Consider the following 25,920-nt stretch of genomic DNA (forward strand, 5'->3'; position numbering starts at 1 on the left):
AAATCAACCCTGAATATTCATTAGAAGGACTGATGCTGAAGTTGAAGCTCCAATACTTTGGCCACCTGATGCGAAGAGCCGACTCATTTGAAGAGACCCTGATGCCGTGAAAGACTGAAGGCAAGAGAAGAGGATGACAGAGGACGAGATGGTTGCACGGCATCAATGGACATGAGTTTGAGCAAACTGCGGAAGATGGTGAAGGACAGGGAAACCTGGCGTGCTGCCTTCCACAGGGGTGAAAAGAACTGGACACGGCTGAGTGACTGAACAACAGCAGCAGTGTCCACAGGCTTCCCCGGGTGGCTCAGTGGTGAGGAATCCGCCTGGCAATGCGTGAGCCACAGGAGACTCAGGTCCGATCCCTGGGTCCGGAAGATCCCCTGGAGGAGGAAGTGGCAACCTACTCCAGTATTCTTGCCTGGGAAATCCCAGGGACAGAGGAGCCTGGTGGGCTCCAGTCTGTGGGGCTGCAAAGAGTCAGACACTACTGAGCAAGCATGCACGGATATGGTCCACACTCCCTCTTCTACCTGTGAGTGAAGTCGCTCAGTCGTGTCCGACTCTTTGCGACCCCATGGACTGTAGCCTACCAGGCTCCTCAGTCCATGGGATTTTCCAGGCAAGAATACTGGAGTGGGGTGCCATTTCCTTCGCTCTCTTAAAAATCACCTGGTGCCAAAGTAGAAATAACTGACCTCCTTTGCAACACAGGGCACAACATCTGTTGTAACAACGTTTTTTTTTTTAAATAGTATTTAGTGCTTTCTGTGTTTATCTCCCCAGCTAGTCTCTCCCTGGAAACAGTGGCCAGATCTAGCTCATTTCGGACTGTTTTTTTGGCCCCGCCTGAACACCACCACCACGGGGGCCTGGGAGATCTTAGTTTCCCAACCAGGGATGTAGCCCTAGGCCCCTGCAGTGGAAGGGAGGAGTCCTAATCCCTGGACAGCCAGGGAATTCCCTCCAGTTCATTTTTGAATACCTGACACCAAGCACCCCGCCAGACACTGGACACTAAATACATATTTAATAACTAGATGAATGAATGAATTTCGTTTTTAGCAGATTTAGTGGTGTTGGAGAAGACTCTTGAGAGTCCCTTGGACTGCAAGGAGATCCAACCAGTCCATCCTAAAGGAGATTAGTCCTGGGTGTTCATTGGAAGGACTGATATTGAAGCTGAAACTCCAATACGTTGGCAACCTGATAGGAAGAGCTGACTCATTTGAAAAGCCCCAACTCATTTGAAAAGCACCTGATGCTGGGAAAGATTGAGGGCAGGAGGAGAAGGGGCGACAGAGGATGAGATGGTTGAATGGCATCACCGAATCAATGGACATGGATTTGGGTGGACTCCGGGAGTTGGTGATGGATGGGGAGGCCTGGCGTGCTGCGGTTCATGGGGTCGCAGAGTCGGACTCGACGGAGCGACTGAACTGAACTGAACTGAGTCCTCCAAATTCCTGTTTCAACAATATGGTTAGATAGCAGGAGGAGAAAAGAGATCTATAACAGCGTCTCCTCTTAGCGTTGTGAAAAGCCATGATTAGCTGATCATTGTAAATGCAGGAAGGGTTTTGCGCTCAAAAACACTGGTGCCCAAGCAGCACTGTCTGGGGCACGGCCTCCTTACAGAGGCCTGTCCCGTGTGGTCGCCAACACAAGCCAGTTTCAAGGATCCCTGCCAGGCCCGAAGAGCGCACTGCGCGTGCGCAGTCACGGGGGCTCGCGCCTGTCCTCCGCCCCTCCGCCCTCCAGGTGGCGCTGCCGGCCCGGCCGCCGCCGCCGCCGCCGCCGTCTGTAGCCTGGCTAGACTGGGGCGGCGCCGGCTGCCTTGGGGGCCGCGCGACCGCCTCCGCCGCGAGGAGGGCGTGGGCTCCCGGCTCCCGGAAGCGGCGGCCGCGGCGTGGAGCCGAGCGGGCGTCGGTCCCCGGAGCGGCAATGCGCGGCGGCCGGAGGCTGTGACCTGAGCGCGGCGGCCCTGCGGGGGCCGCGGAATGGCGGCTCGTTGAGGCTGCAGCGGCTGCGTCTCCGACTCCCCGGGCGCGGCGCGGCGTGGCGGCGGCCGGGGTGATGCTGCTCAAGCTCTTGCAGAGACAGACCTATACCTGCCTGTCCCACAGGTATGGGCTCTACGTCTGTTTCGTGGGCGTCGTTGTCACCATCGTCTCCGCCTTCCAGTTCGGAGAGGTGAGTAGCGGCGCGGGAGCCCTTGCCAGGGCTCCCTGGACCCGCACGACCGCGCGGTGTCCCGGCCCCGGCGCGCTGCACTCTTGCCTCCCCATCCTCCCTGCAGACACAGGGATGAGCCCGGCCCCTGCCCTTCCCTCGGGGGCGCCGCCAACTCAGAGCTCCTCTCCGGGCTGCGGCTTCAGCATCTGGGGTCCAGATCTCGCCTCTCGACGGTTTGGGAGACCGCGCTCTTTCTGCCGAATCCTTTTCCCTCCAGGTGCCTTCAGCAGGGTCCCCGAGTCATTTGATTTTCTCCCTAAGGCCTTGTTCTGCACGCCGCCCCCCTCCCGGGACCCAGAGTTCCTAAATTTCACCGAATTCTCAGTCCTTGCCCCTCCTGCGGCTTCCTCCTCTAATGTCACCCTTGTAACCTTTTCCCTTTACAGAGAGCGCTTTATATTCTTAATCCCGTTTCTTCCCGGATCTCGAAACTTTGTCCAAGAGGGGTGTTTTCTTGGCCCGTGAATTTGCTGTGGGGAGAGTGTACTGGCCCCAAATTTAAAGGACTTACACGTGGAAGGTTTTTTTTTTTTTTTTTTCCTTACATTTTTGCTCTCTTATTTGAGACAGCTTAATCTGTTAATCTTTAGAGGCTGTACTGGTAGATGTACATACACTGGTGTGGGAGCGCCCCTGACAGCTCCCGCTCTTCTCTATCTTGAGATCAGCTGAGGCTAGGTCCCCTTCATGTGACCATGACGCCCTTAACCATCTGAGACTCCAGCACCCGATCTCTAGGGAACCAGCACAGCCTTCAGGTCATGGGATATGCTATTAACTTCGATTCCGGATCACACAAGCCCAACCTTTCCTAATCTGCTCTTAGTTGATAATGCATAAAGCAACTTGGTAGGACTGTAAACCCCAAAGGGTCCGAGCAACAGGTTTAGCAGGTGGAAACACCCAGGTTTAATAGATTTTGTGCCCCTCTGGATATGGACTTTAAACATTTTCTTGAGTGAAACAGCCCTTTGGTTGAGGTTGCCTAGTTATTTCACGATTGACCATCCAGTACGATATTCTTCGCTGTGAACAAATGTGTAGGAGACTGTGAGTAGGTGAGAACTGAAAATGTACCTGGATGTGATTTTAGAGAACACCCCATTTTAAAATGTGGCCGTAGCAACTGGAAGAAAGTTGTGTTTTCAGGTTGTTAGAAATCCATCCCTTTGTTTTAATATATATATGTATTTTCTGGGGTGGGGGGGGGGGGTGGGGCGGTGGGTGGGTAAGAGGTTGCAAAGCGTTTTAAAATGAACAGAATGCTTTTCAGAAATGCCACATTATACATTTGCTGTGTACACAGAATATATATACATTTCCAGTATGAAGTCTGGACTCATGCTGGATTCTGGGCTCCATCAGAGAGGGTGCTGTCTTTAACCACTGTGACCAGGCACTGTGCCAGGTAATGCCAGAGTATACAGTCTAAATATTTGTCTGATGAATGAATAAATTATTTGGGACAATTTCCAGGTTTCCAGTTTTAGTAGTTCTTGGTCTAGGGCCGATGAAAATAAGTCTTAATAAGTAAGGGTTGAGAAAGCGACCCAGACCTCTAAGTGTGAACCTGTTCTGTTTCATGCCCTGTTCTGTTTCATGCATTGCACTTTAATACAGTGATCATGTGTATAGCTAGTTGTGTCTTATTCCTGATAGAAGATTTGTAAGGCGAGTGCAGAGAAAAAGAGTGAGCCAGGCAGTCAGGCAAGAAGAGGAAATTTGTTAGAGGGAAAAGACAGGGTGATTGGCTCTTAAGGAGAACCAGCGTTCTCCCTTTCTGACGGAGTCCTTATACCCCACCAATGAAAAAGTCTCTGAAGGGATGGTCTCTGAAGGGTAGCCGGAGGTCTGGAATCTGGTGGTCTTGCAGCTTTGAGAAGATAAGCGCCATTGAGATAACGGGATGCCATTTGGGCAACTTGGTCAGTCTCACAGATCACTGTGATTTTGTTCTTTGTTTGCAAGGTTGACATAAAGAGCCATCTTATCAATGAGACCCCATGTAGGCCCAATCATTCCAGCCTTTTGATTTAGTATAAGGTCCAAAGGTCAGTCATTTGCACCTGCTTCCTTTGGGACAGCGGCTTCGTGGGGGTAAGGTAAGAAAAGGCTGGAATATGGGTCAAGGGGGTTTGTGTGGGGTTGAAGTTTTTGATCATCTGAGTGAGTTAGAAGTAGCTCTTGGATAGTTCAGTTGGTGAAGGCTTGTAAGTGGTCCTGAAGAAATTTTGAAAAAAGATGCATTAAACATGGGCTGAAAGTTAGAATAAGGGTAAGTAGAAGGAGAGGGCTTAGGAAAGGTAGGACCCAGGGCATCCAATTCCAGTTGCTTAACCAGTTTTCCCATGAATTACTGAGGTGTTGGTGTATTCTCAAGGCCCTGTTTGTCAGATTTCTTGCTGCTTCCTTTACAACGCCTGATTTATTGGTGTAGAAACAGCGGGCTTCCTCCAAAAATAGGCATAGGCCTCCTTTTCCTGCTGTGAGGAGGTCTAATCCCCTTCTGTTTTGGAGGACCACTGCTGCCAGGGAATCTAGCTGGTTTTGGATAGTGATAAGGCTGTTAGCTATTTCTTCTAGGCTGTCAGTGAGGTCTTTAGAAAGGCTTTGATAGTAATTTAAAGAGGTTGTGAGTCCTGCGGTCCCTGTCCCAATCCCAGCAGCTATTCCTAAACCAATTAATAGAGGAATGAATTGAATTGCCCGTCTGGGTTGGTTATGAGTTAGTAGGATAGCAAGGGTCTGATTGTTAGGAGCAATAGAAATATCTGGGGCCAGACACACCAGGGTGCATGCCCCTGTTCAGTTAGTGGGAAGACATAGATAAGTAGTGCTTCCACATGAGAAAAATATTCCAGGAGTAAGAAGGCAACAGCTGAAATCGAAAACAAATAGGAGTTTTTCTGGGAACTTGTTAGTAGTCTCTGAAACTGACCGTGAACTTACCAGCGTAGCCCCTACATGAGGAGTATTTACACCATATGCAGAAGGGAGTCTCCCTGAGAAATAAGAGAATGTCCTGCAGTTCCTGAGACTGATAGACAGATCGGCCTGAAGGGAAGGAGAGATGTGAAGTGATTACAAAGGTGTGGCGGTATTATAGTTCCTAGTTGGGGGTAAGAATTGTTCATAGAGTTTTGTCTGGAAAAACAGAAAGGAGCCTGTTGTAGAAGTGGTCAGAATGTCAGAAGTGGTGGGTGTTAAGGAGCAGTAACCAGGCTAGATCAGAGGATGGGCTTGGGATAGTAATTGAGGCTTTGAATTTTGAGAGAAGGTCTCTCCCAAGAATAGGAGTGGGGCATTTTGGGAGTATGAGAAAAGAATGGGAAAATGGGGTATCTTGAAGTGTGCAAGGTAGAGACTCGGTTATTCGTGGTGTAGATATTAAACCATCAGCCCCCATAACAGACCTGGGAGACCTTGGTTTCTCCGGAGTAGGCAGGCACAGGAGACTAAGTGGCCCCCGTGTCAATGAGAAAGGGGGTCGGCTTACCTGCCACTGTAAGTTACCTGGGCTCCGTGGAGGTGATGAGAGTCGGGGCCTGGGGCCCTGGGCACCTTCGGTCTAAAGCGGAGAGTCCGAGGAGGCTGGGCAGAGTTGGGCCGGAGGACTCCTGCCCAGGACCAGGAGGGGATGTCCGGATCCCCGGAGGGGACTTTCCAGTGTCCCTTTATGCCACAGCTGGGATATGGACCTGGAGGGGCCTTGGCTATAGGAATGAGCGGGCCCAGGGGCCTTCTTTGCCACATTTGTAGCAGGGCCCAGGTGGCTTCCTTTCTTTGTTGGTTGATGGAGGCTTGGAGCCATGTAGGGCAGTGGCTAAAAGGTGGTTGGTATTTGGCCTGATCTCGTCGGGCCTTCCCTGGCTTTGCCTGTTCTTCCCGGTTATTGAAAATCTTAAAGGCTAAATTTAAAAGGTCTCGTTGAGGGGTTTGAGGGCTTTCTTCTACCTTTTTTAGTTTCTTTTAGATACCTAGGGATGACTGGGAGATAAAATTGGTATTAAGGACAGTGGTGCTCTCTGCTGAAGTGGGGTCTAATTTTGTGTATTTCTGTAGTGCTTCCATTAACCTGGCTAGACGTTGTGCTGGGTTTTCATCTAGCCCTTGAGTTATTTCCTGAAGCTGATCAAAGTTGATGGCTTTATGCCCTGCCTTTTGAAGGCACACAATGAGGCAGGCAACCGTGTGATTACGGGCTGCTCGTCCGGTCTCCCTGCCTGATAACCCCGGTTGGGATCTTCTCGGGGGACAGATGTCGCCCCTACAGGCCCCGTGTCGTCTGTCCTGGGTACCTCATCAGCGTGCGCCTGAGAGGCTGTCTGTACTCGTTCCTTCTCTTCTGGGAGAAGAGTGGAGGAAAGTGTGATGCAAATATCATGCCAGGTTAAGTCATAAGACTGGGTTGGGTAAGATATTTGAATTCTTTTAGATCCGGGTCTGAGAAGGAGCCAAGATGCTTTTAAGTCTGAGATAGGTCGGTGAGGGAGAGTGGGACGGAACCTGAGCTGTGCTTTCTGCTCCAGCTGCTTCCCGGAAAGGGTGGCGGGGCGGGGACGGAGTGGGGCCCTGCAGTGTTCCCTATTTTATTTTATTCTATTTCTTTTACAAAAGTTTATTCTTAAATGTACAATAGGTTCCAAGACAACACTTCATTCTAGCTATAGGCGGCAACAGTCCCTGTTTTAAAGTGTTCAGACCAGGTAAAGCCTTGGGACCCTCAGGGTAGTGGGTGGGGCTGAGGTCTCAGCTCCTCTCTGGCCCAGGCTGGGGAGTGGGGTGGGGAGCTGTGCTTGAGAAAGAGGGAGGGTGGGGGACGTAAGGTGGAGGTTGTGGAACTGGATCTGGAGTGGCTGCAAGGGGATTGGGAGCCGTAGGGAGTTGGCCATGGTCGGAAGGGTTGAAGGAAGAAGAAAAGTCTGAACAGGGATCGGGAGACATTGTATTAGGAGGATGTGGCCCAGAGTGGGCTTGGAGTATTTGAGAAGTAGGACAAAATTCAGAGAGGGGGTCAAGAGCGAAGAGCAAAGCAAGACTGAACGTGAGGGATTTCTAACCACTTGCCATCGCGGCGGCAGAAGTTATCGAGGTCCCGTGGAGTATTATAATCGAGAGTTCCATTTCTGGCCACTGGGACCTGTTATCAAGTCTGTATTCCGGCTAAACAGTGTTAGAATAGTAAATAAGTCTTTTTGGTCTTATCTCCCCTTGGAAGCCCAAAGCTTTTAGGTTTTGAAGAAGGCATCCTGGAGGAGTAGATTTTGAGGGCTGGGGTTGAGAATTTCCCATTGCGGCCGAATAGGGAGGTTAACAAGGGCAAGAGAAAGCGAGGAGAAAGGTCCGAGAGAAAAGGCGTCCCTGTTCTCAGGACTTTCTCAGAGAGTAATAATAGTCTGCTTTGAAATGGGTGTCCCCTATTTCAAAGTCAGGGCGCAGGGCCTGAGGGCTGTGGGGATCCTCCCGCCGAGCGCCGGGGCTTGGAAAAGAGGCCAGAGAGAGGATCCGAGGAAGTGGGATTGCACTCACCCTTGTGAGCGATGGATGCAATGTGGGCCAGTGTGTGGATGTCAGTCCAGCAGGGCAAGCGGAGAGCCCCGTCCCGGAGCTCGTCTCAGGTTCTCGGCGAGGTCCCAGGGAGGGGACCGCCCAGCTGCGGTGGATCTTCCCTCCTGGGTTCCGGCGCCAGAATGTAAGGCGAGTGCAGAGAAGAAAAGAGTGAGCCAGACAGTCAGGCAAGAAAAGGAAATTTGTTAGAGGGGAAAGAGAGGGTGACTGGCTCTTAAGGAGAACCACCGTTCTCCCTTTCTGACGGAGTCCTTCTTATACCCCACCAATGAAAAAGTCTCTGAAGGGATGGTCACGTAGCCAGAGGTCTGGAATCTGGTGGTCTTGCAGCTTTGAGAAGATAAGAGCCATCGAGATAACGGTATGCCATTTGGGCCATTTGGTCAGTCTCACAGGTCATCTTTTTTTGAGTGTTAGTTCTAAAAGTTCTTGTAGGTCTTCATAGAACCGTTTAACTTCAGCTTCTTCAGCATTACTGCTCAGGGCATAGACTTGAATTACCATGATATTGAATGGTTTGCCTTGGAAAAGAACAGAGATCATTCTGTCCTTTTTGAGATTGCATCCAAGTACTGCATTTCAGACTCTTGTTGACTATGATGGCTACTCCTGAACTGAACTGAACACATATTGTGATTTTATTCTTCGTTTGCAAAGTCGACATAACTAGCCATCTTATCAATGAAACTCCATGTAGGCCCTATCAAGATTATTTTGGCCTGAGTACTTTTAAGTTTTAAATTTTATGTGTTCCACACCTGGTTATTTATTTACCAAAAGAAAGTCTAGAAATGGCCGCAGATCTTAAAGTTTGGAACTCTTAAGCTCATGTCTATGGTTTCTCAAATAGCCTGTGATCTTGTATGATCTTCAAAAGGATACTTAACCTTTCCAATCTTCAGCTTCCTCATCTTTAAAAAGGAGGCAGAATTACTTTCTTCATAGGGTTCATGCATGCGTGCTAGGTCGCTTCAGTCGTGTCTGACTCTTTGTGACCCCATGGACTGTAGCCTGCCAGACTCCTCTGTCCATGGGATTCTCCAGGCATGAATACTGCCTGGACTGGGTTCCTATGCCCTCCTCCAGGGGATCTTCCTGACCCAGGGATCAAACCCCTGTCTCTTTTTTCTCCTGCATTGGCAGGCAGTCCAGGTTCTTTACCACTAGCACCACCTGGGAATAGTGAAGATCAAATAAGTCATGTCTGCAAAAGACCTTCCAGTTCCTGGCTCATGATAGGCTCTCATTAAGTGGTAGAACTACAGCTGCTGTTTTTATTGTCACCAACTATCTTACGCCCTTTGTACTTAATTTGAAACAGATCTTTGAAGTAGAATACATTCATAATACAGTTAATGGTGGTGGTGGTTTAGTCTCTCGGTCGTGACTCTGTGGCCTCGTGGATTGTAGCCCACGAGGCTCTTCTGTCCATGGGATTTCCCAGGCAAGGAGACTGGTGTTGGTTACCATTTCCTTCTGCCGGGGATAGTACCAGCCTAGGGATCAAACCCACCTCTCCTGCTTGGCAGATTCTATACCACTGAGCCTCCTAGAAAGCCAGTACAGTTAATATTACCAACTTTATAATAGCTTCACTAATTGTAATGGATAGAAGGATGAAGAAGATCATTGTTAATTATGAACTCATCACTTTTTTCCCTCTCTTAGGGTAAGTGGTATTGGCTGCTACCTTTTGATAAGCCATTTGTATACTCGTCCAAATTTTTAGGAAGAAAAATGGAATTGAGGGAGGGAAGTATTAAAAGCATATATATATATATTTTCCCTTTGAGTCAGGTACTTTCTAGAGAGACCTTGGGAACTCTGATTGAACAAAAGCGGAACCTGATCCAAACCCATAGGGAGGGCCCTCTGGATAGGGACCAATGTCCACTGAAGTGCATTGCCTTAGGTGATGGTAGCAGGTAGACTAGTTGACCTGGGCAAGACATGTGGCCTCTGGGAGCCTTAGTTTCCTCATCTATAAATGAATGATTATCCCTTTTAGCTCAGAGACTTCTGATTTTAACTGTTTGTCCTCTGTTGATATTGTGTAGACTTTATTTTTTGGACCATGCCACGTGATATGTGGGATCTTAGCTCCCCGACCAGGGATCAAACCTGTGCCTCCTGCAGTGGAAATGCAGAGTCTTAACCACTGGACCACCAGGACGGCCCTGTGTAGACTTTAACACTTGCTTTTGAAGTAAAAAATGTTACTTCAGAGTCATCATCATTATTTAGTACATTTTATATGCAAATCCACAATCCCATATCTGAAAATTCTACTGAATTACCTTAGTATCTTTTGGAATGAAACGTGTGAGTATTCACAGTCAGTAAGGAAAATAAAGACTATAAATAACTTCAAGTCAGTTTAGGTCAGGTTTTGCCACCAAATGAGGTCAGGTCAGGTTTTGCTGCCAAATAAAGATCTACAGTGTTGAGAGCTTTTTGGATTTTCAGATTGTGAATAAAGGGTTGTAGATCACCTCTGGGTGCGTGAGTCTCAGTGTGCATGCATGTGTATAAAATATATCACTTCCTTTACGTGTCTAAGGAAGTGATATATTCCTAAGTATGGAAACAAAGAAGTATCCGCAAATGAACTTCAATGAGGAAGTCAGACAGGTTCAGATGGAATCTGCCCGTGTGGGGCAGGAACTTTTCCCTGGCCTCTCTCCTCTTTTGCTCACCTGGCTTCTTTTCATTTTGAATTAGTTAGATACTGTTCAGTGAAAAAGGACTGAAAACTGGGTCCAACTCCAGTTTCTCATACTGGCTCAGTTTCAAGAAAGAAATGAGTAATGTTTGTATTTTATTAGTTCCCTCATTAAACAGATACGTTTTGAGTGCGTTCTTTGCCAAAGGCAAGAAGTAGGTGAAATTACAGGAACCTGGCCTGAGAACTGGGAGGCAGCCTCTGGCCTGGTTCTACCTCCACCGTAAACTGACCCTCAGTGGTATTGCTTTGTGTAGATTCCTTTTGGGGGTGGGGAAGATTTTCATTATTAAAAACGGTTTAAAACTTCTAGACTGGATTTGTGACATCTGCATTTTTTTCTTTAATATTCTGTGAATTTACATATATTGGATGTTTCACATGGGGAAGCATGAATTATAATGTAATGGAGTTTGTGCTACAGAAAAAATGCCCGTGGCTGCATTGAGCCTCTTTTTGTCGCCATGCCACAAGGGTTGCAGGATATTAGTTCCCTGACCAGGGATTGAATCCGTGCTTGGCAGCGAAAGCACGGAATCCTAACACTGGATGGCCAAGGAATTCCCATACTGAGCCTCTTTAAATGGTATCATTTTTGTTGGGGGGGGGGGGAGGATGGGGGGGTGCACGGTTTGGAAGAGATACAGACTCTCGCTGTCAAAGCAGAGACCTTCTCATTTTTCCCTGCTCTATTCTTTAGCACCTCAAAAGTGCTTGGTACCCAGTAGGTGCCAAATAAATGCTTGATGGGTGAATGAATGAATTGGGGTGATCTTAACCAACATCTCTTTAAGCTCATTTCCAGTAAAGGTAAGTTTTCTACTCTGACGCAGATCGCCTGTACTTGCCTTTTATTTCTCAGACATGATTGATCAGATTGTACCCTACGTGGTGGAAGATACTATCAGATATGAAGAATTTTGTACATACAGCTCGTCCTTGGCCATCTTTGTCAGGTTGAGATGAGGCCATGATACACCTGTGAGTAACAGTACAAGAGAGTAGGCAATTGAATGCCTGAGTAGGTACACAATACTGGCTTAGAAAATCAGAGGAGGGGAAGAGAATTATGGGTCGAAACATTTTGGGGAAGTTGAGACTGTTACAAGGTGGGAGCCTTTTCTTTTTGAATTATTAGTGGTTTAAAATGGTCATTGGTATTAGCCAGCAGCACTTGGTTGCAAGTGAGAGAATCCCACCTCGGACCTGGGTTAGGAGAAAAGGTAGTTTTTTGATTCATGTAATTGAAAAATATAGGGTGAAATTTCTGGTAGGATGAGATCTAGGTGCTCATCATCTAGGTTATCATCAGTACTCTTTGTTCCTGCTCTGCAGGGTTTAGTGAGTTTAGTTCTGACAGGCCCTCCCCGTATGGGAGCCAAGTTTGCTGGCAGCAGCTCCAGCAGCTAGTCTTCCAACTTAGTAACCTTCCTCATCAATGCCAGCTAGGCCCAGGACTGCCTGCCTAGCCGGGGAATGAGTGCCCTTGTGCCCTCATTAACCACCTGGATCATCCCTGGAGCTCCGGTTATAGGTGGGACTGTCAGTTTCAACTAAACCAGGTGAAGTGAGAGGGGCTCCCCAGAGGGAAATTAGGAGGCTGCTATCAAAAAGGGCCAGAGCAGCAGATGTCCTAGGCTGGCTGAGACAAAGCCCATTTCCCTGGCCTTAACATGGATGGACACATTGACCCTGTGAATGTGATGGCCTTTAAGCCCTTTACCTTGTTCTGGAAGATATGAAAGTGGGTTGTTTCCGTTTTTAATGTCATGTTGTTAAATTACCATGTTTTTCATTTTTAATATCATGTTGTTATTATCTGTGAAACTTGTATTCTTGGGTGGGTATGTTAATGTGGAGTTTTGTTAAACACAGTGCAAGTGTGCCCTCATAATCTTTTAGTAACGATTCAATATATATTTTTAATGGGTAATAGTTGTATTCAACTTGACTTACTCTTAAATAGTGTTGACCTTATTAATGACATTAAGTAGGACATTAAGAGAACAAAACTTAACCCAACCTTTTTGCAGCATCTGTCACCCCCTGCATATGGAAATGCTCACTCCCTCTTTCTTCAAGAAGACCCCCCTCTTTGTTCTCCTTCTCCACTCACTGTTCTTTCTCAGACTTTAACGATGGGTCTCCCCAGGCTTTGCTCCTTGGCCGTCTTCTCTTGGGCGGGGTTGTCCTGATGCTTGTGACTCTGTTACCATGTCCAGGCTTGCTCTGCTGACCACATGAATCCAAGTGAATCCAAGAGACAAGCTATGGAGGCAAGGAATACGACTTTATTGGGAAAGCCGGCCGACTGACAAGATGGCAGACTCAAAATAACCTTGTTGGGATCTGGACACGGGTTCTTTTACTGAGCCAGAGAGAGAAGCAATGGGGAACTGAAGTCAAAAAGAATAGAGAGGGAGAGGCTGTGAGGAAGTAAAGTGAAAAGGGTCTTCAGTCTTGCAAAACATCTCCCAGAAGGGTGGGGCTATGGAAAGGGGTGTGTTAATCTCTTCTTTTTTTGTGGCCCTTCACAGGTGGGTGGGGTCAAATTATCTCTTTATGAGTTGAACAAAGGCACTTTAACAGCCAGGCCCAGGGGCAGGGTCCTTTGAGACAGGCCTTTATGATTTTAATAACAGCAGCAGCTAAAAGCAAGTCAAAGAAACACTTTCCAACAAGGAGTCAGAATTGGCCTCCTCCTGCACCAGCTCCCCATCTCCAGGGCCTTGCTGCCAGGCCTGGCTGCTTACCTCCTCCTGGCTGCCGGCAGCCCAGTCCCAGCCGTGTCCCTGTCCCTCTCTGTGACACAGGGTGCTTTCTCCTCACTGCCTCCAGACAGGGCTGCAGAATAATCCTTTAAATGATGTGGGATTCTTCTGGCTCCTGGGCTTTCTCGGAACATAGAGAAACTTGCTCCGCGACCTCAGCAAACCTTTCCAGGAATTGACCTCAGTTGGTCATCATAGAGCCACCCCTAACAGATAACCTTGGAAGAAGGAAGAGATTGCCTTTTGACCCATCTGATGCCTCCTGTGAAGTGGGGGCCCATCTCCTGAAGATCTGCTGTGAGGAGGTGGAGTTCCGCTGGGAGAGAATGGTTCTGTGTCGCTGGGGGCTCCTGACTCGGGGTGTCGTGTTGGTGAGCACAGCCGGTGGGTATCTTTACCGGCCACTTGCCCTTGCCTGTAGGGTTAGCTCTGCCTCTGCCCCTGGATGAGACCTCTGGTGGGCCTAACTTAACCTGCTCTTGTCTCACTCTTAAGTAAGAAAAAGTCCTGTGGTTGCTTCAGATGACAAAACAGTGTCAGCTCAGCATTAAAAGCCTGCAGTCACGTGTCCAAACAGACCTTTGAGCCTGTGGAAGTTGAAGCTTCTTGCCTCCCCGGCCCAGGCCTGCGCCAGGTAGAAGGCCAACGGCTGAAGAAGGCAGTTTGGCCGTGGTGGGTTGTTTCTTTCTGTCCAGGAACCTGTTTCTGGGTTAGAGGACTGGATGAAGGACAGGAAGTGAGAGCCGGAAAGTCCTTCCTGAACAGGTGCTGTTGCTTTGGGATTTGCTGGTGTCAAAGCTCATTCTCTTCCGAGTGCTTTCAAAGGCATCCTTTAACGACCCCACCCTGAGCACTGTCGCTGCTTTTATTCTGCTGAGCGCTAATGTCCTTTGCTTTGGGCTGGTTGCTTGCTGCTTCCTCAGCCCCCAGGAATCTGGCAACACTGGCCCTAGCTCAGTGCCTGCTACTCTAGGGGACCGCAGACCTGGTCTAAGGTGATCCCCTCCGCAGTGCTTGCTTTCTTGTACACGGCCCATGTCTCTTGCACAAGAGACCTGCATCCTTTGTAAGAGAGGAAAGATGCCTTTTCCCTCTCCTTTCCTCAGTTCTCGGTCCTGTAACAAAAGACAGATCAGCAAGAGAAGAGCACACACATTTATTTTAGGTAAGGTTTACATGACATTGGAGCCTTCGTAAGGAAATGAAGACTGAAGAAGCAGTTAAACCTGAGTTATGGACCGCTAGGTTTGATGAATAGTAGAGCGTAGCGGGAAAATGTGATAGGACTAGGACAAAAAAGGGCCTGAGCTCTGAGACACGTGGACTCTTCATTCAGATTCCTTGTGGCATCCCTCTGTCTTTGGAGATAAGGGTTTCTCCTTCCTGTGGAGAGAGGGTCCCTCTCAAGGAAAGTTTTATGACCTGCTTCAGGGGAAGGTCAGAAAATCCTTATCTGCTGTTTCTCAGCTTCCTCCAGCTGGAAGTATTCAGTTGCCAAGGTAGCCCTTTCTGATCTCTGAAGGCGCTTCCCTTTGGCTCAGTTGGTGAAGAATCCGCCTGCAATGCGGGAAACCAGGGTTCGATCCCTGGGTTGGGACGATCCCCTGGAGAAGGGAAAGGCTGCCCACTCCAGTATTGCGGCCTGGAGAATCCCATGGGCTGTATAGTCTATGGGGTCGCACGGAGTCGGACACGACGGAGCAAGTTTCACTTTCTGATCTCAGATGTGAGGCTAGTGTTGCAGCATGAAGCGGAGGTTGCCACCTTTGGTGATCCTGACTGAGTCTTTTCCCTGGACTTGAGGTTTCCTGGATGGGAAGGGGGTTCCCACGCCTCTTCGTCCCATGAGGTGGAGCAGGATTAGCAGAATGCCAGCAGCTTCCGAAAGCTGTCCTCTGAACCTTGCTGCCGTGATTTGGATGACTTTTCAGCCACCTCATTAGGAAACTGAATCTCGGTCCTGCACATCACTTGGGAATATTATCTGGTATTCTGGTGCCTTAGAATAAACATGTTTAGATGTACAGCTTCTCAGTGCGGGTACCAATTGATTGAACTTGCCCAGGAGATGAAACTTATTTGCCGTCTCTGCACTCAGCGTTCTGGACACAAAGATGTGATCTTTTCTTATTTTGGAATCGCTGTGCGCCAGCAAAGCACTTAAATCATTCATTTAGTTAGGAAGCTTTCTGTTGCAGCACGGTGCCAGGCCCCTGGGCATAGAGCAGTGAAAAACCCCACGGGTTCCTGCAGACAAGGAGTTTATATCCTGGTTGTGCCATAAGACATTAAATGCGATTTATTTACAATTGTGAAATATGCTAGAAGGGGAGGGTGCTGTGAGAGAAATCCTCAGGAGAACCTTCCCTGTAGTGGCTGGCTCGGCAGAGCCTTTCTTGACGTCACTGGAGCTCAGAAGGGTCAGAGTTACTGGGGCAGAGGACCGAGGGGAGCAGGTCTGCTCTGGGCCATTGGTTCCCTGCTGGAGTGATGTTGCCTCACCCCCACCCTCTGAGGCATGTGGCAAAGTCTGGAGGTATTTTGGGTTGTCCTGACCGGGACATTTAGCGAGGGACATTTAGCGAGTCGAGGCTGGAGATGTTGCTAACACGCTACAAGGCACAGGACAGCCTCCCCTCACCCTCCCTCCCCCACCCCAAGCAAAGATGGTCCAGCCCCAGACATTGGTTGTGTCCCGCCTTGGAAACAGCACACAGGTCTTGAAGTTAATGAAGCCCGTGAGGCTGGAGAGCAAGAGGACGTGTGATCGAGGGGAGGTTGGTGCAGTGGGTGGTGCCCTGTTGCCAGCCCTGGGTAGATACCATTCAAGGTTACTGTGTACTGGCATCTGAGAGTGGAGGCCAGGGATGCTGCCTGGGATCCTGTCCATTACAGGATGCTGGACATCCTGTAATGGACAGGGCAGCCCCCACAGCAGAGAGTTGTCCGCCCCTACATGTCATAGTGCCGAAGCTGGGAGATCCTGCGTTAGAGGGAACAAGAATGGCTACAGGGCATCAGTCAGTGGCCTTGGACTAGGCTGGTGGTGGGCAGATTTGAGAGATTTGAGATTTGAGGGGTGGACAGATTTGAGAGATTTGGCAGGCAGAATCATCTGGCCTTTATGTTTCATTACATGCCAGACACTGCTAATATCTTGAGATATAACTAAGCAAGACAGACAAGTTCATTTGTCCTCCCACACCCCAACTATAGGTACTCAGTGAATATTGGTTGAGTGAATACTTAAAAGTATTCTGTTTTTGCTCACTGATTGTGATTGAGCCTATGAGGAAAGGTGGTTTAAAAGAGATGCCTCAAGTATATGAGGCCCCTTGCATAGCGCCTGGTGCAGGGTGCTCACTAAATGCTAATTAAATGCCAAGTGCCGCATCCTAGCGCTGTTGTTCTCTTGACTACAATGCTGTTGGTAAGACAGCAGGGGACCTAACCTTCTGAGCTGATGTCCAAGGTCACACTGAAGTGTGTGTTAATCTCTTCTTAGAGACAGTAGAAAAGTTCACAGTGATTTCTTTACCCGAGTATGCTTTATAGTGGTTGATATGAAACCATAGGGGCGTGCCATATTAGTTTAATACAGCCTTCACTTTACAGTAACATATGTTATTTTAGTTCCTTATGAAATGTAACAAACAAGTGTAGCTGTGATCAGTTAGGCATATTCATAATATATCTTTTAAAGTCCTTACCGTCTTTAGATGACTTCAGTCTTGTGATCCACATGCAGTATCTTTAGCAGGTGATTAGTCAGCCTGTGTGTGATTCATACATACACTAAATTAGGCAAGAGAAAAAGTGGTCTTTCAGAAATGTTGTATCTAAGTCACAGTTGTACTGGGGGAGGGTATGATTCTGTGATCAGACAAAACGAATTCTGTGTTGCGCCCTTTAAAATTGCTTCCTAAAATTGTTTCTTCTTTTAGGTTCTAGTTTATCCCCCCTTCATTACCTCTTTCCATTAACTTCATTTCTGTTTCTTCACTAATTCTAAATTGGATAAAGTTTCTTTACCAAATTTTCCTGAGTCCGTTCAGTGGAGGTGCTCACCCTGGGCTCGATATTGTATTGCCTAAAGTCACAAAGATGGTTACTTTTCTTTTTTGCTGTTGAGGAACTAACTGTCCAGTCAGGCCAAGCAAACAAACTTAAGATGCATTGTGATAAATTTAGTCGAAGAGCTAGGCCTGGGTGTCAGGGGTTTTTCATCTGAGCTTGATCGTGAAGGCGATGGCTGAGGGAAGAAAGGGGAACCCCCTTGCTACTCCCCAGCCCCCTTGTAAGTGAAGGAAGCCCTAGGTGTAAAGGTGTGGGATGAGAGGTAACTCTCACCTTCTAGAACAGAGGTGGTTCTTGTGGTGACCCAAGGACGAAAGAGCAGATAAAACCAAGGAGGGTCTTGGAATGCAGGAATGGAAAAAGCAGACCCTTATCGTCCTTCCCTCCCCCCTGTGGTAACTGTTAATGGATTTCAGGTCCTCCTGAGCAGTGTAACCTGCCTCCCCTCCTGCCCCACAGGGAGAAGGTATTTGCCTTACTCTTCCACCCCCCACCTAGTATATGTGCCTCATCCAATTAGTAAATGACCCTCAAGACCCCGTCCCACTCCTGGTACCTGGGTGTAATAGTGGACCAAGGAGCCCTGTTCAGCGTCAGTTCTCGCTTGAGCCAGCCCGCTGTTCTAACAGCGCCCCCCACTCTAATAAACTTTATTTCCCTCTCATTCTGTCTAATGTCTGGAAACTCTTTTCCAACCCGCGCCCGGACTACGACAGTTCTGAAGGGCCGCAGCAGCGTAGCCGGGAGTGATGCTGGAGAGGCAGGCAGTGGCCGGGTTAGGACTTGCCTGGAGAGTCCAGGCAAAGAATCTGGATTCCTCCTGAAGAAAATGGGGGCCATTCAAACGGTTTTAGGCAAGAGAGCCATGAGTCAGATCTGTGTTTAGAACGGTGGTTCTGAGGTAGCACGGATGGTGAATTGCAGGCGTGCTGAGAGCTGGGAGCTGGAACCTGGGGGGCGTAATAGGGATCCGGGAGACCCTGCCACACTGGGTGTGGTGTGCAGAGTCAGCGGGCTTTGCATGTTGACTTTTAAAATTACTTGTTTTTGGCCGCACTGGGTCTTTGGGGTGCACGGGCTCCTCGCTGTGGCGGCTTCTCTCTGAGGAGCACAGGCTCCGGGGCCAGCAGGCTCCAGTGGTTGTGGCACATGGTCTTAGTTGCCCCCAGGCATGTGGGATCTTCTGGACCAGGGATCGAACCCCCTCCCCTGCGTTGGCAGGCGGAGTGTTAGCCACTGGACCAAGAGGGAAGTCCCAGTCCCTGGCTTAAAATGAAAACTGTTCCTTCTCTGGGATGTGCAGATCGGAGGGGAGTTGGCTCCTCTGGGTTGGGCTTGGCTGGCTCTGCTCCACATGTGTTCCATCCTCCTGGGCCAGCGGGCCAGCCTGGGCGTGTTCCTCTCAGGGCAGTGGTGAAGGCACAAAACCCAGGCAGATACTTGCAAACCTGCCTGAGGCCGAGACTCAGAATGGGGGCATTCACCTTCTTTTTGTTCCGTGAACACATCAGATTTCTTAGGACCTTGGCACTGTGTCAGCCTGGAGAGCACTGTCCACAGACCCCCGTGTCCCCCTTGTCTCAGCTCAGGAGCTCCTTGGGTGGGCCTTCCCACCACCCGGCCCAGAGCAGCCTCTTCTCCTAGGTCACTGTTTCTTATAGTCCCATGTGCTTCTTTTTTAAAGTAGTACTTAGTTTCAGTCTGAAAATGTTTGTGTGTGTATTTAATGTCTCCCCCCTCTCTCTCTCTCTCTCCCCTCCCCAGTATGTAAGGTCTGTGGGAGGAGGGTTTCTATCTTATTCACCAATGTATTCTCAGCCCCTGGAATAGAGCCTGGCACTAAGGTGGAATGCAGAGATACTTTTTTCCTAGTGTCTGAACTTGGAAAGGTCCCCCGAGTGATCAGTGTCTAAAATGAACCTTAATGGAAAATATATAGGTTTAGTTGATATTACTTGATATGTAATTATATTATGGTTCTTCAGAGAAATGAAACCAATAGGATGTATGTATATATGTACATGCATGCTTGTGGGCGTGTGCGTGTGTGTGTGTGTGTGTGTGTGTGTGTAAATACGCTTATATGGAATTGACTCACAGGATTGTGGAGGCTGACAGGTCTCCAGTATCTGCATTAGCAAAACTGGAGACCCAGGAGGCCAGGGATGTAGCTCCAGTCCAAGTCCAAAAGGCCCAGGAACCAGAGAAGCCAGTGGTGTAGTTCCTGCCTGAAAGTTGGCTGCACAGAGACCCAGGGAGAGCTGATGTTTCAGCTCAAGTTCGAAGGCAGGAAAGCTGGTGTTAAGGCTCAGTGCAGTCAGAGCAGAAGATATTCTCTCATACTCAGCTTTTTTGTTCTATTTAGGCCATCAACTGATTAGGTGAGGCTCATCTACATTAGGAAGGAGGGCAAACTGCTTTACTAGTCTAATTTCACCTGGAAATACCTTAGTTGAAGAAGTTTCCTTCTATTCCTAGTTTGCTGAGGTTTTTATTTAGTTATTTTAAATAAAAAATGGGGTTTGAGTTTTGTCAAATAGTCTTCCTGTATCTGTTGATAGGATCATAAGATTTTTCTTCTTTTGCCTATGAATATGATAGATTACGTTAATTGATTTTCAAATGTTGAACCAGCATTCAAAAACGTGTCTAGAATAAATCCCACTTGGTTATATTATATGATTCTTTTTCTGCATTGTTAGATTTTGTTTCATAACAGATTTTCACATCTATATTCTTGAAAGTTATCAGTTTGTAGTTTTCTTTATTGAATGAATTAGAAGGAATTCACTCTGGTTCTGTTTTTCTGGAAGAAATTGTAGAGAATTGGTGTCATTTCTTCCTTAAATGTTTGGTAGAATTCACCAGTGAACCCATCTGGGCCTGTTGCTTTCTGATTTGGAAGGTTATTACTCATTGATTCAAATTATTTAATAAATAGAGGCTATTCAGATTATATATTTCTCCTTGTTTGAGCTTTGGTAGATTGTATCTTTTAAGTATTTGGTCCATTTCATCTAAGTTTTCAAGTCTGTGATCATAGAATCATTCATAATGTTGCTTTATTACTCCTTTGGGAGGAGTATTGTAGTGATTTCCAAACTCCTGTGGTAAAACACAAACAACAAAATTTGTTTTAATGATTTAAATTTAATTCAAATTAAACAAATTAACAAATTTAAATTTGTTAAATTTAATTTAACAAAATTTTAATGACTTTTAAAATTATTTATTTGGCTGCACAGGCTCTTAGTTACAATAGGTCTAGTTCCCTGACCAGGGATCACACAGGCCACCTGTATTGGGAGACTGGAGTCTTAGCCACTGGACCACCAGGGGAGTTCCATTTTAATAATTTTTAAATGTATCAACAACTCCACGGCATTAATTACATTTACTTTGTTGTGTAATCGTTACTACTGTCTGTTTGCAAATGGTATCCATCACCCCAAACAGAAACTTGGTAGTAAGTAGTAACTCTGTATTCTCCCCTTGTGCCCTGGGAACCTCTAGTCACTTCCTGTCTTTATGGATTTGCCTATTCTGGACATTTCATATAATAGATATTTCATACAGTATTTGTCTTTTCTTATTCTGGAGCTTCTGCTTGTTTTTCAGTGTTTCTGAGGGGATGAGAGATTGGAGTTGCCACTCTGCTATTTTGCTGAGGTTCTGTTCCAGGATGATAGTTTTGGTTGTTGTTTTTTTCTCGTAATATTTCATCAGACATTTTGCCATTTAACTAGTCTGTGTGTCCTTTAAAGGAAGACCTTTTATTTTGGTTGTTGCTGTGTGTCAGAATTTGGAATGGTGCCACATAATATCCGCTCGTTGACTGTAGCAGTGTAAAAACTGCATAATTTTTAACAGCTTCATAATATTTCTGTGACTGTACCTTAATTTACTTACCCAGTTACCTATTGTTTAATTTTTAAAACTGTCTTCAGGTTTTATTTATACAAGTAACAGTGATTATCCTCATATCATATTTGTACAGAAGTCTTTGGGTACACCTGTGTTGATTTTCCTGGCCTGTATTTCTAGAGTGGAATTAGCCAGAACAAAAGACACGGGCATTTCTTTGGTCCTTTGAATCATATTGCTAATTGCCCCTCAGGAAAGGGTTTTTTAAAATGACTTTACAGCTATTTAAAAATATATAACATTCTTCTTGCCTGATTTATGACTTCTCTGCAAAGCAAACTCATAAAAAGAACTCTGCTTGGTGAATTTTAAAAATGTTTTTATTCAAGTAACAGTATGAGATTAAAATTCAGTTGTTGGTGGAGGTACGTTGCAGTAAGCACCATAAGCAGATATTTTGTAGAACTTCTTGTCTCATTTCACTATAAACTTTTTTATGACAATTAAATTTTACCAAAATAAAGAGGGGAAAAAAAACACCCCAACTTAGTTTGACTAATTTTGACTTCTTGTTATAATAGAAATATTTACCAGGTTCAACTACACTTTTATTTATACTTTGGATATATTTTTTACATGATATATGTAATTATTTCATATTTGTCTCCCTAATAGTCTGTGAGCCCCTTGAAGGACTAAATATGTTCAGTGTTCTTTCATTGTCTTAATACCTTATATTTCCTTTAGTACTTTGTAATTATTCGAATAGATGGATTTATATCAGCTCACTTGATTTTTTTTTTATAACAACACCTTATGGGATAAGGGATTATTATTTTAATTTTACATTTGGAACTTACAGGGCAATAAGTGTCTTGTCTAAAATCACAGAACTGGGGGCTGAGGTCCAGGCCTCCTTTTGTGACCAGAACTGAACCTTTAAGGAATGAATAACTGCAATGCTGTCCAGAGCACTCTGTGCTGGGCGGAAATGGTCAGTAGTCGTGAGCTGTCCAGCACAATAGCCACTGACCGCTGTGGCTGGCGGCACGTGAAGTGTGTCTAATCTGACTAATGTGCAGAGTTTTAAATTCAACTTAGTCTTAATTTAAATAACTATGTGTGGCCAGCGGGGATAGCATTTTTTTGGACAGTGCAGGTCTAAACTCCCAGGTAGAGTAACTGTTTAGCTAGGAGGGCACTGGGTTTTAAGTCCCCCCCGTACATTCTGTGATCCCATAACCTCCGAACTATAAGACAAGTGAACCTGCATATATGTACCCAGGAAGTTGGTTTGAATACTTCTGAAACCATCTTTGGTATGGTTGTGTTTTTTTTCCCCTTTTACTTTTATTTAAGTGTGGTTGAGGAGACTGTTTTTTCCCCCCGTTTAGATGAAACTTTTTATGTAAAGTGTGCTGTCAAAGGTTTAACGTTCTTAATTCTGTGTTTTATTTCCCTTTTAAATAGTGGATCTTCTTGTATATTTATTTATTTGCCTGTGTCCGGGCTTTGTTGTGGCCTGCAGAATCTTCCTGCAGCACCTGGACTCTATTTGAGGTGCACGGGCTTAGTCGTTCTGTGGTATATGGGATCTTAGTTCTCCAACCAGGGATCAAACCCACGTCCCCTGCACTCCAGGGAGGATCCTTAACCACTGGACCACCTGGGACATGCAAAGACTTAATTCTGTGTTTTAATACAAGTTCCTTTATTATTTTGTCTCCTCTCCCCTCAGTGGCAATCCTTTCTCTTTGCTTCTTTTTTTTTTTTTTTTTGTTCTTAGTTCCCTGACCAGGGAGTTGAACCCAGCCCCTTGGCAGTGAAAGCTGAGTCCTGACCACTGGACCACCAGGGAACCTCAGCTTTCTCTCCTGGGAAAAGGAGAGATTTCGTTAAGCTTTTATAATGAACCCTGTCCTTGATTATTCCTTTTCTCCAACAGTAAACTATTTTAACCTGTGTTCATTTAAAAGCTGAACAGTAAATATTCATAAATCATCTCATGCAAGTCAATGAGTAATCCTTAACAGGATGTCTGCTCCCTGAGAACAGAGCCTTGGTTCCCATTTTGTGCCCTTTAAAATGGTCAACAAATGCATGTTGTGTGTCTCATTCTGTGAAGAATTCACAAAAGGTAGAAGTGGTCTAGGAAAGTATCTTTGAATTTAATTAATGTTTGAGTAAATAGTGGTCATGCATTTTAGGTTTGGATCACTTCCAGTATGTGAAAAAGGGAAACTACTCCAGTTTTAATAACCATTCAGTGCCTAGTATGAAATTGGTTAGTCTCTTGTTTTAGCCACTTTGTGTTGAGAAATGAGATGAATTGACTGTGTCCTCCCAAAATCTACCAGCTGAAACTTTATTCCCAGTGTGATGGTATTAGGAGGTGAGGACTTTGGTGATTAAGTCATGAGGGTGGAGCCCCTGTGTGTGGGATTAGTGCCCTTACAAAGCAAACCCCAGAGAGCTCCCTTGCCCCTTCCAACATGTGAGGTGACACAGCATGAAGACAGCCAGGAAGCAGGCCCTCACCAAACAGCAGTCTGCCAGCACCTTCATCTTAGTCTTCGCAGTCTCCAGAACCGTGAGAAGTTGTTGTTTATGAGCCACCCCGTCCGTAGTATTCTGTCAGAGAAGCTCTAATGGACTGAGGCAGGAAAATGAGCATGTTTCATCAAATGTGGCTAGAAAACTGGTGATAAGCAGATTTGACTTTCTGATTGGTATCAAAGGAGAAGGTGGATTAGTAAAAAAAGAAAAAAAAAATAGAACTTAGAATATCTCTTAAGTTATCTTGGTCTCTCATTTAGCGCCTCTTAATGCAAAGTATATTTGGTTCTCAGAAACTGTGAAGAACTTGTAATTTAGGAATAGTATAAACTTCTGATGTGATTATCAACGAATGAAAATCTCTGTCAGAGTTACTTAGAGTTCTTGCTGCTTGAGATTGGAGAGCCTCAGCATCTTAAGTTTTATAAGATCGCATGTCACATTTCTACACTTCAGATGCTGAGAAGGGGATGTGTGTTTTAATGGGGAGAGTTTTGCACCCTTGTATGCTGCCATCTCTGTAACTCCAGCCTTTAGCTTTTACCTTGACTCTTTGGGACTGGATCTGAGAGCAGGAAATTCTGGTGGGAAACCATGGAGCGGTAACCTGTTCTAAGGTGTTTTGTCTTATAAAACTAGTAGCCGTAATCACTCATTCTAGAAAGTTTTATTAATTTTGTGCCAGGCACTGTGCAAAGTTGTGGGACTAAAGACAAGAGAAAGAGATCAAGTTCCTGGATTTGAGTTGCTCGCAGAGGTGTAGACAGATATTTAAACAAGCGAACAGCTTATATTGTATGTAGCATGTAAATGCTGTCTCTAAGAGACCTGCGAGCAGTTGGCAGGAGTATTGTACAGCCCTGTTGGATTTGCATGCTTCATCAAAACAATCTTGTGAACTAGGTGTTGTTGATATCCTCATTCTACACAAGAAAAAGTTGAAAATGGAGAAGTGCCCTGAATTTTATTATTAAATGCCAGATTTAAACTCTTGTCTTCTGATTGTAAATCTTACGATCCTTGCTTTGTATACTGGTTCCCTTCTTAATAATTACTTTCATCCTTCCCTTTTTAAAAAAAGGTTTATTTTAATTTATTTGTTTGGGTGCCCTGAGTTGCCGCCTGCGGGATCTTTAATCATGGCATGTGGGATCTAGTTCCCTTGACCAGGGATCAAACCAGTTCCTCTGTATTGGAAGCTCAGAGTCTTAGCCACTGGACCACCTGGGAAGTCCCCCTTCTTCCTTTCCTTGACTGGGAAACCCCCAAAGGATTACAGAGCTCACACTTCATTCTTTATGATCCTACCACAGGCGTGCATTCGGTCCTCTTCCGGGACCATCAAAGTCATCAGCAAAAGTGTGCACCAGTTTTAAAACTGAAGAAAGTTTTACCATCTGAAAATTTTAGCATTTGTGGGCAAAAACCAGCTAAAGGACTATTAGACATTATACAAATGTTAAGGAGAAACACAACTTTCATTATGTGACTTGTGGTTATTTATAAACATGCTAGGGAAAGTTTTGGGCCATTGAATTAGGGATGGTAAACACACCAGTTTCAGCTGGTTAAATGACCACACTCATGAATGTGTATTTGACAAAGCTGGCTCTGTGTAAGCAAGCATTGGCGGGGCAGCCAGGGGGCGGCCGGGCAATGCTCAGAGAGGCTGGGCCAGGCTGAGCAGGAGCGTGGACCGAGGACTTGGGTTGCCTAAATCTCGGCTCCTCCACACACACTGCTTCTTGGCCAGGAGCTTCTCTTGGGGCATTGTAGTCCCTGCCTCACAGCTGGTAGCTTGATGCAGGGATTCATTTGAGAGGGAGGGTGTGCGGGCATAATGGAGCTGGTGAGCGTGTGTGCATCCTTTCTCTGCACGCAGCACACTGAGACTCACTTTCGCTGCCATGTTGTAAAACTAACCAGCAATTGATCTTGAATACCTTGGATGCCATGATTATTAAAATGGAGTCGTAAAAGTAAAAAACATTTCGAATTAGTAGAACAAACTACCTTTAGATGATTTTTAGATAAATTATTTATTAATAATACATTGTTTATATGTTACTTCAGAGTTGATGTAGTATTTTAATAAATAGCATTTCAGTTTATTGTGTCTTAAAGTTT

The 25,920-nt window shown here is 46.2% G+C and overlaps 1 protein-coding gene across 3 annotated transcripts in view; it reads left to right on the top strand.

Annotated features, from left to right (window-relative positions):
- Positions 1 to 1,794: 1,794 nt before the first annotated feature.
- GNPTAB (N-acetylglucosamine-1-phosphate transferase subunits alpha and beta) overlaps positions 1,795 to 25,920 on the top strand; it is an 85,604-nt gene continuing 61,478 nt past the window's right edge. The window contains exon 1 of one of the 3 annotated variants that reach the window (XM_020881148.2): positions 1,795 to 2,193. In XM_020881148.2, coding sequence (XP_020736807.2) covers positions 2,077 to 2,193 — 117 coding nt within the window. In that variant the 5' untranslated portion in view covers positions 1,795 to 2,076. Of the gene's footprint in view, positions 2,194 to 13,672; positions 13,681 to 25,920 lie in introns of those variants that run through there. The other 2 variants (XM_020881150.2, XM_020881149.2) reach the window with 2 other exon arrangements.

Source organism: Odocoileus virginianus, chromosome 23 (assembly GCF_023699985.2).
Source record: "Odocoileus virginianus isolate 20LAN1187 ecotype Illinois chromosome 23, Ovbor_1.2, whole genome shotgun sequence".
NCBI classification, from domain to species: domain Eukaryota; kingdom Metazoa; phylum Chordata; class Mammalia; order Artiodactyla; family Cervidae; genus Odocoileus; species Odocoileus virginianus.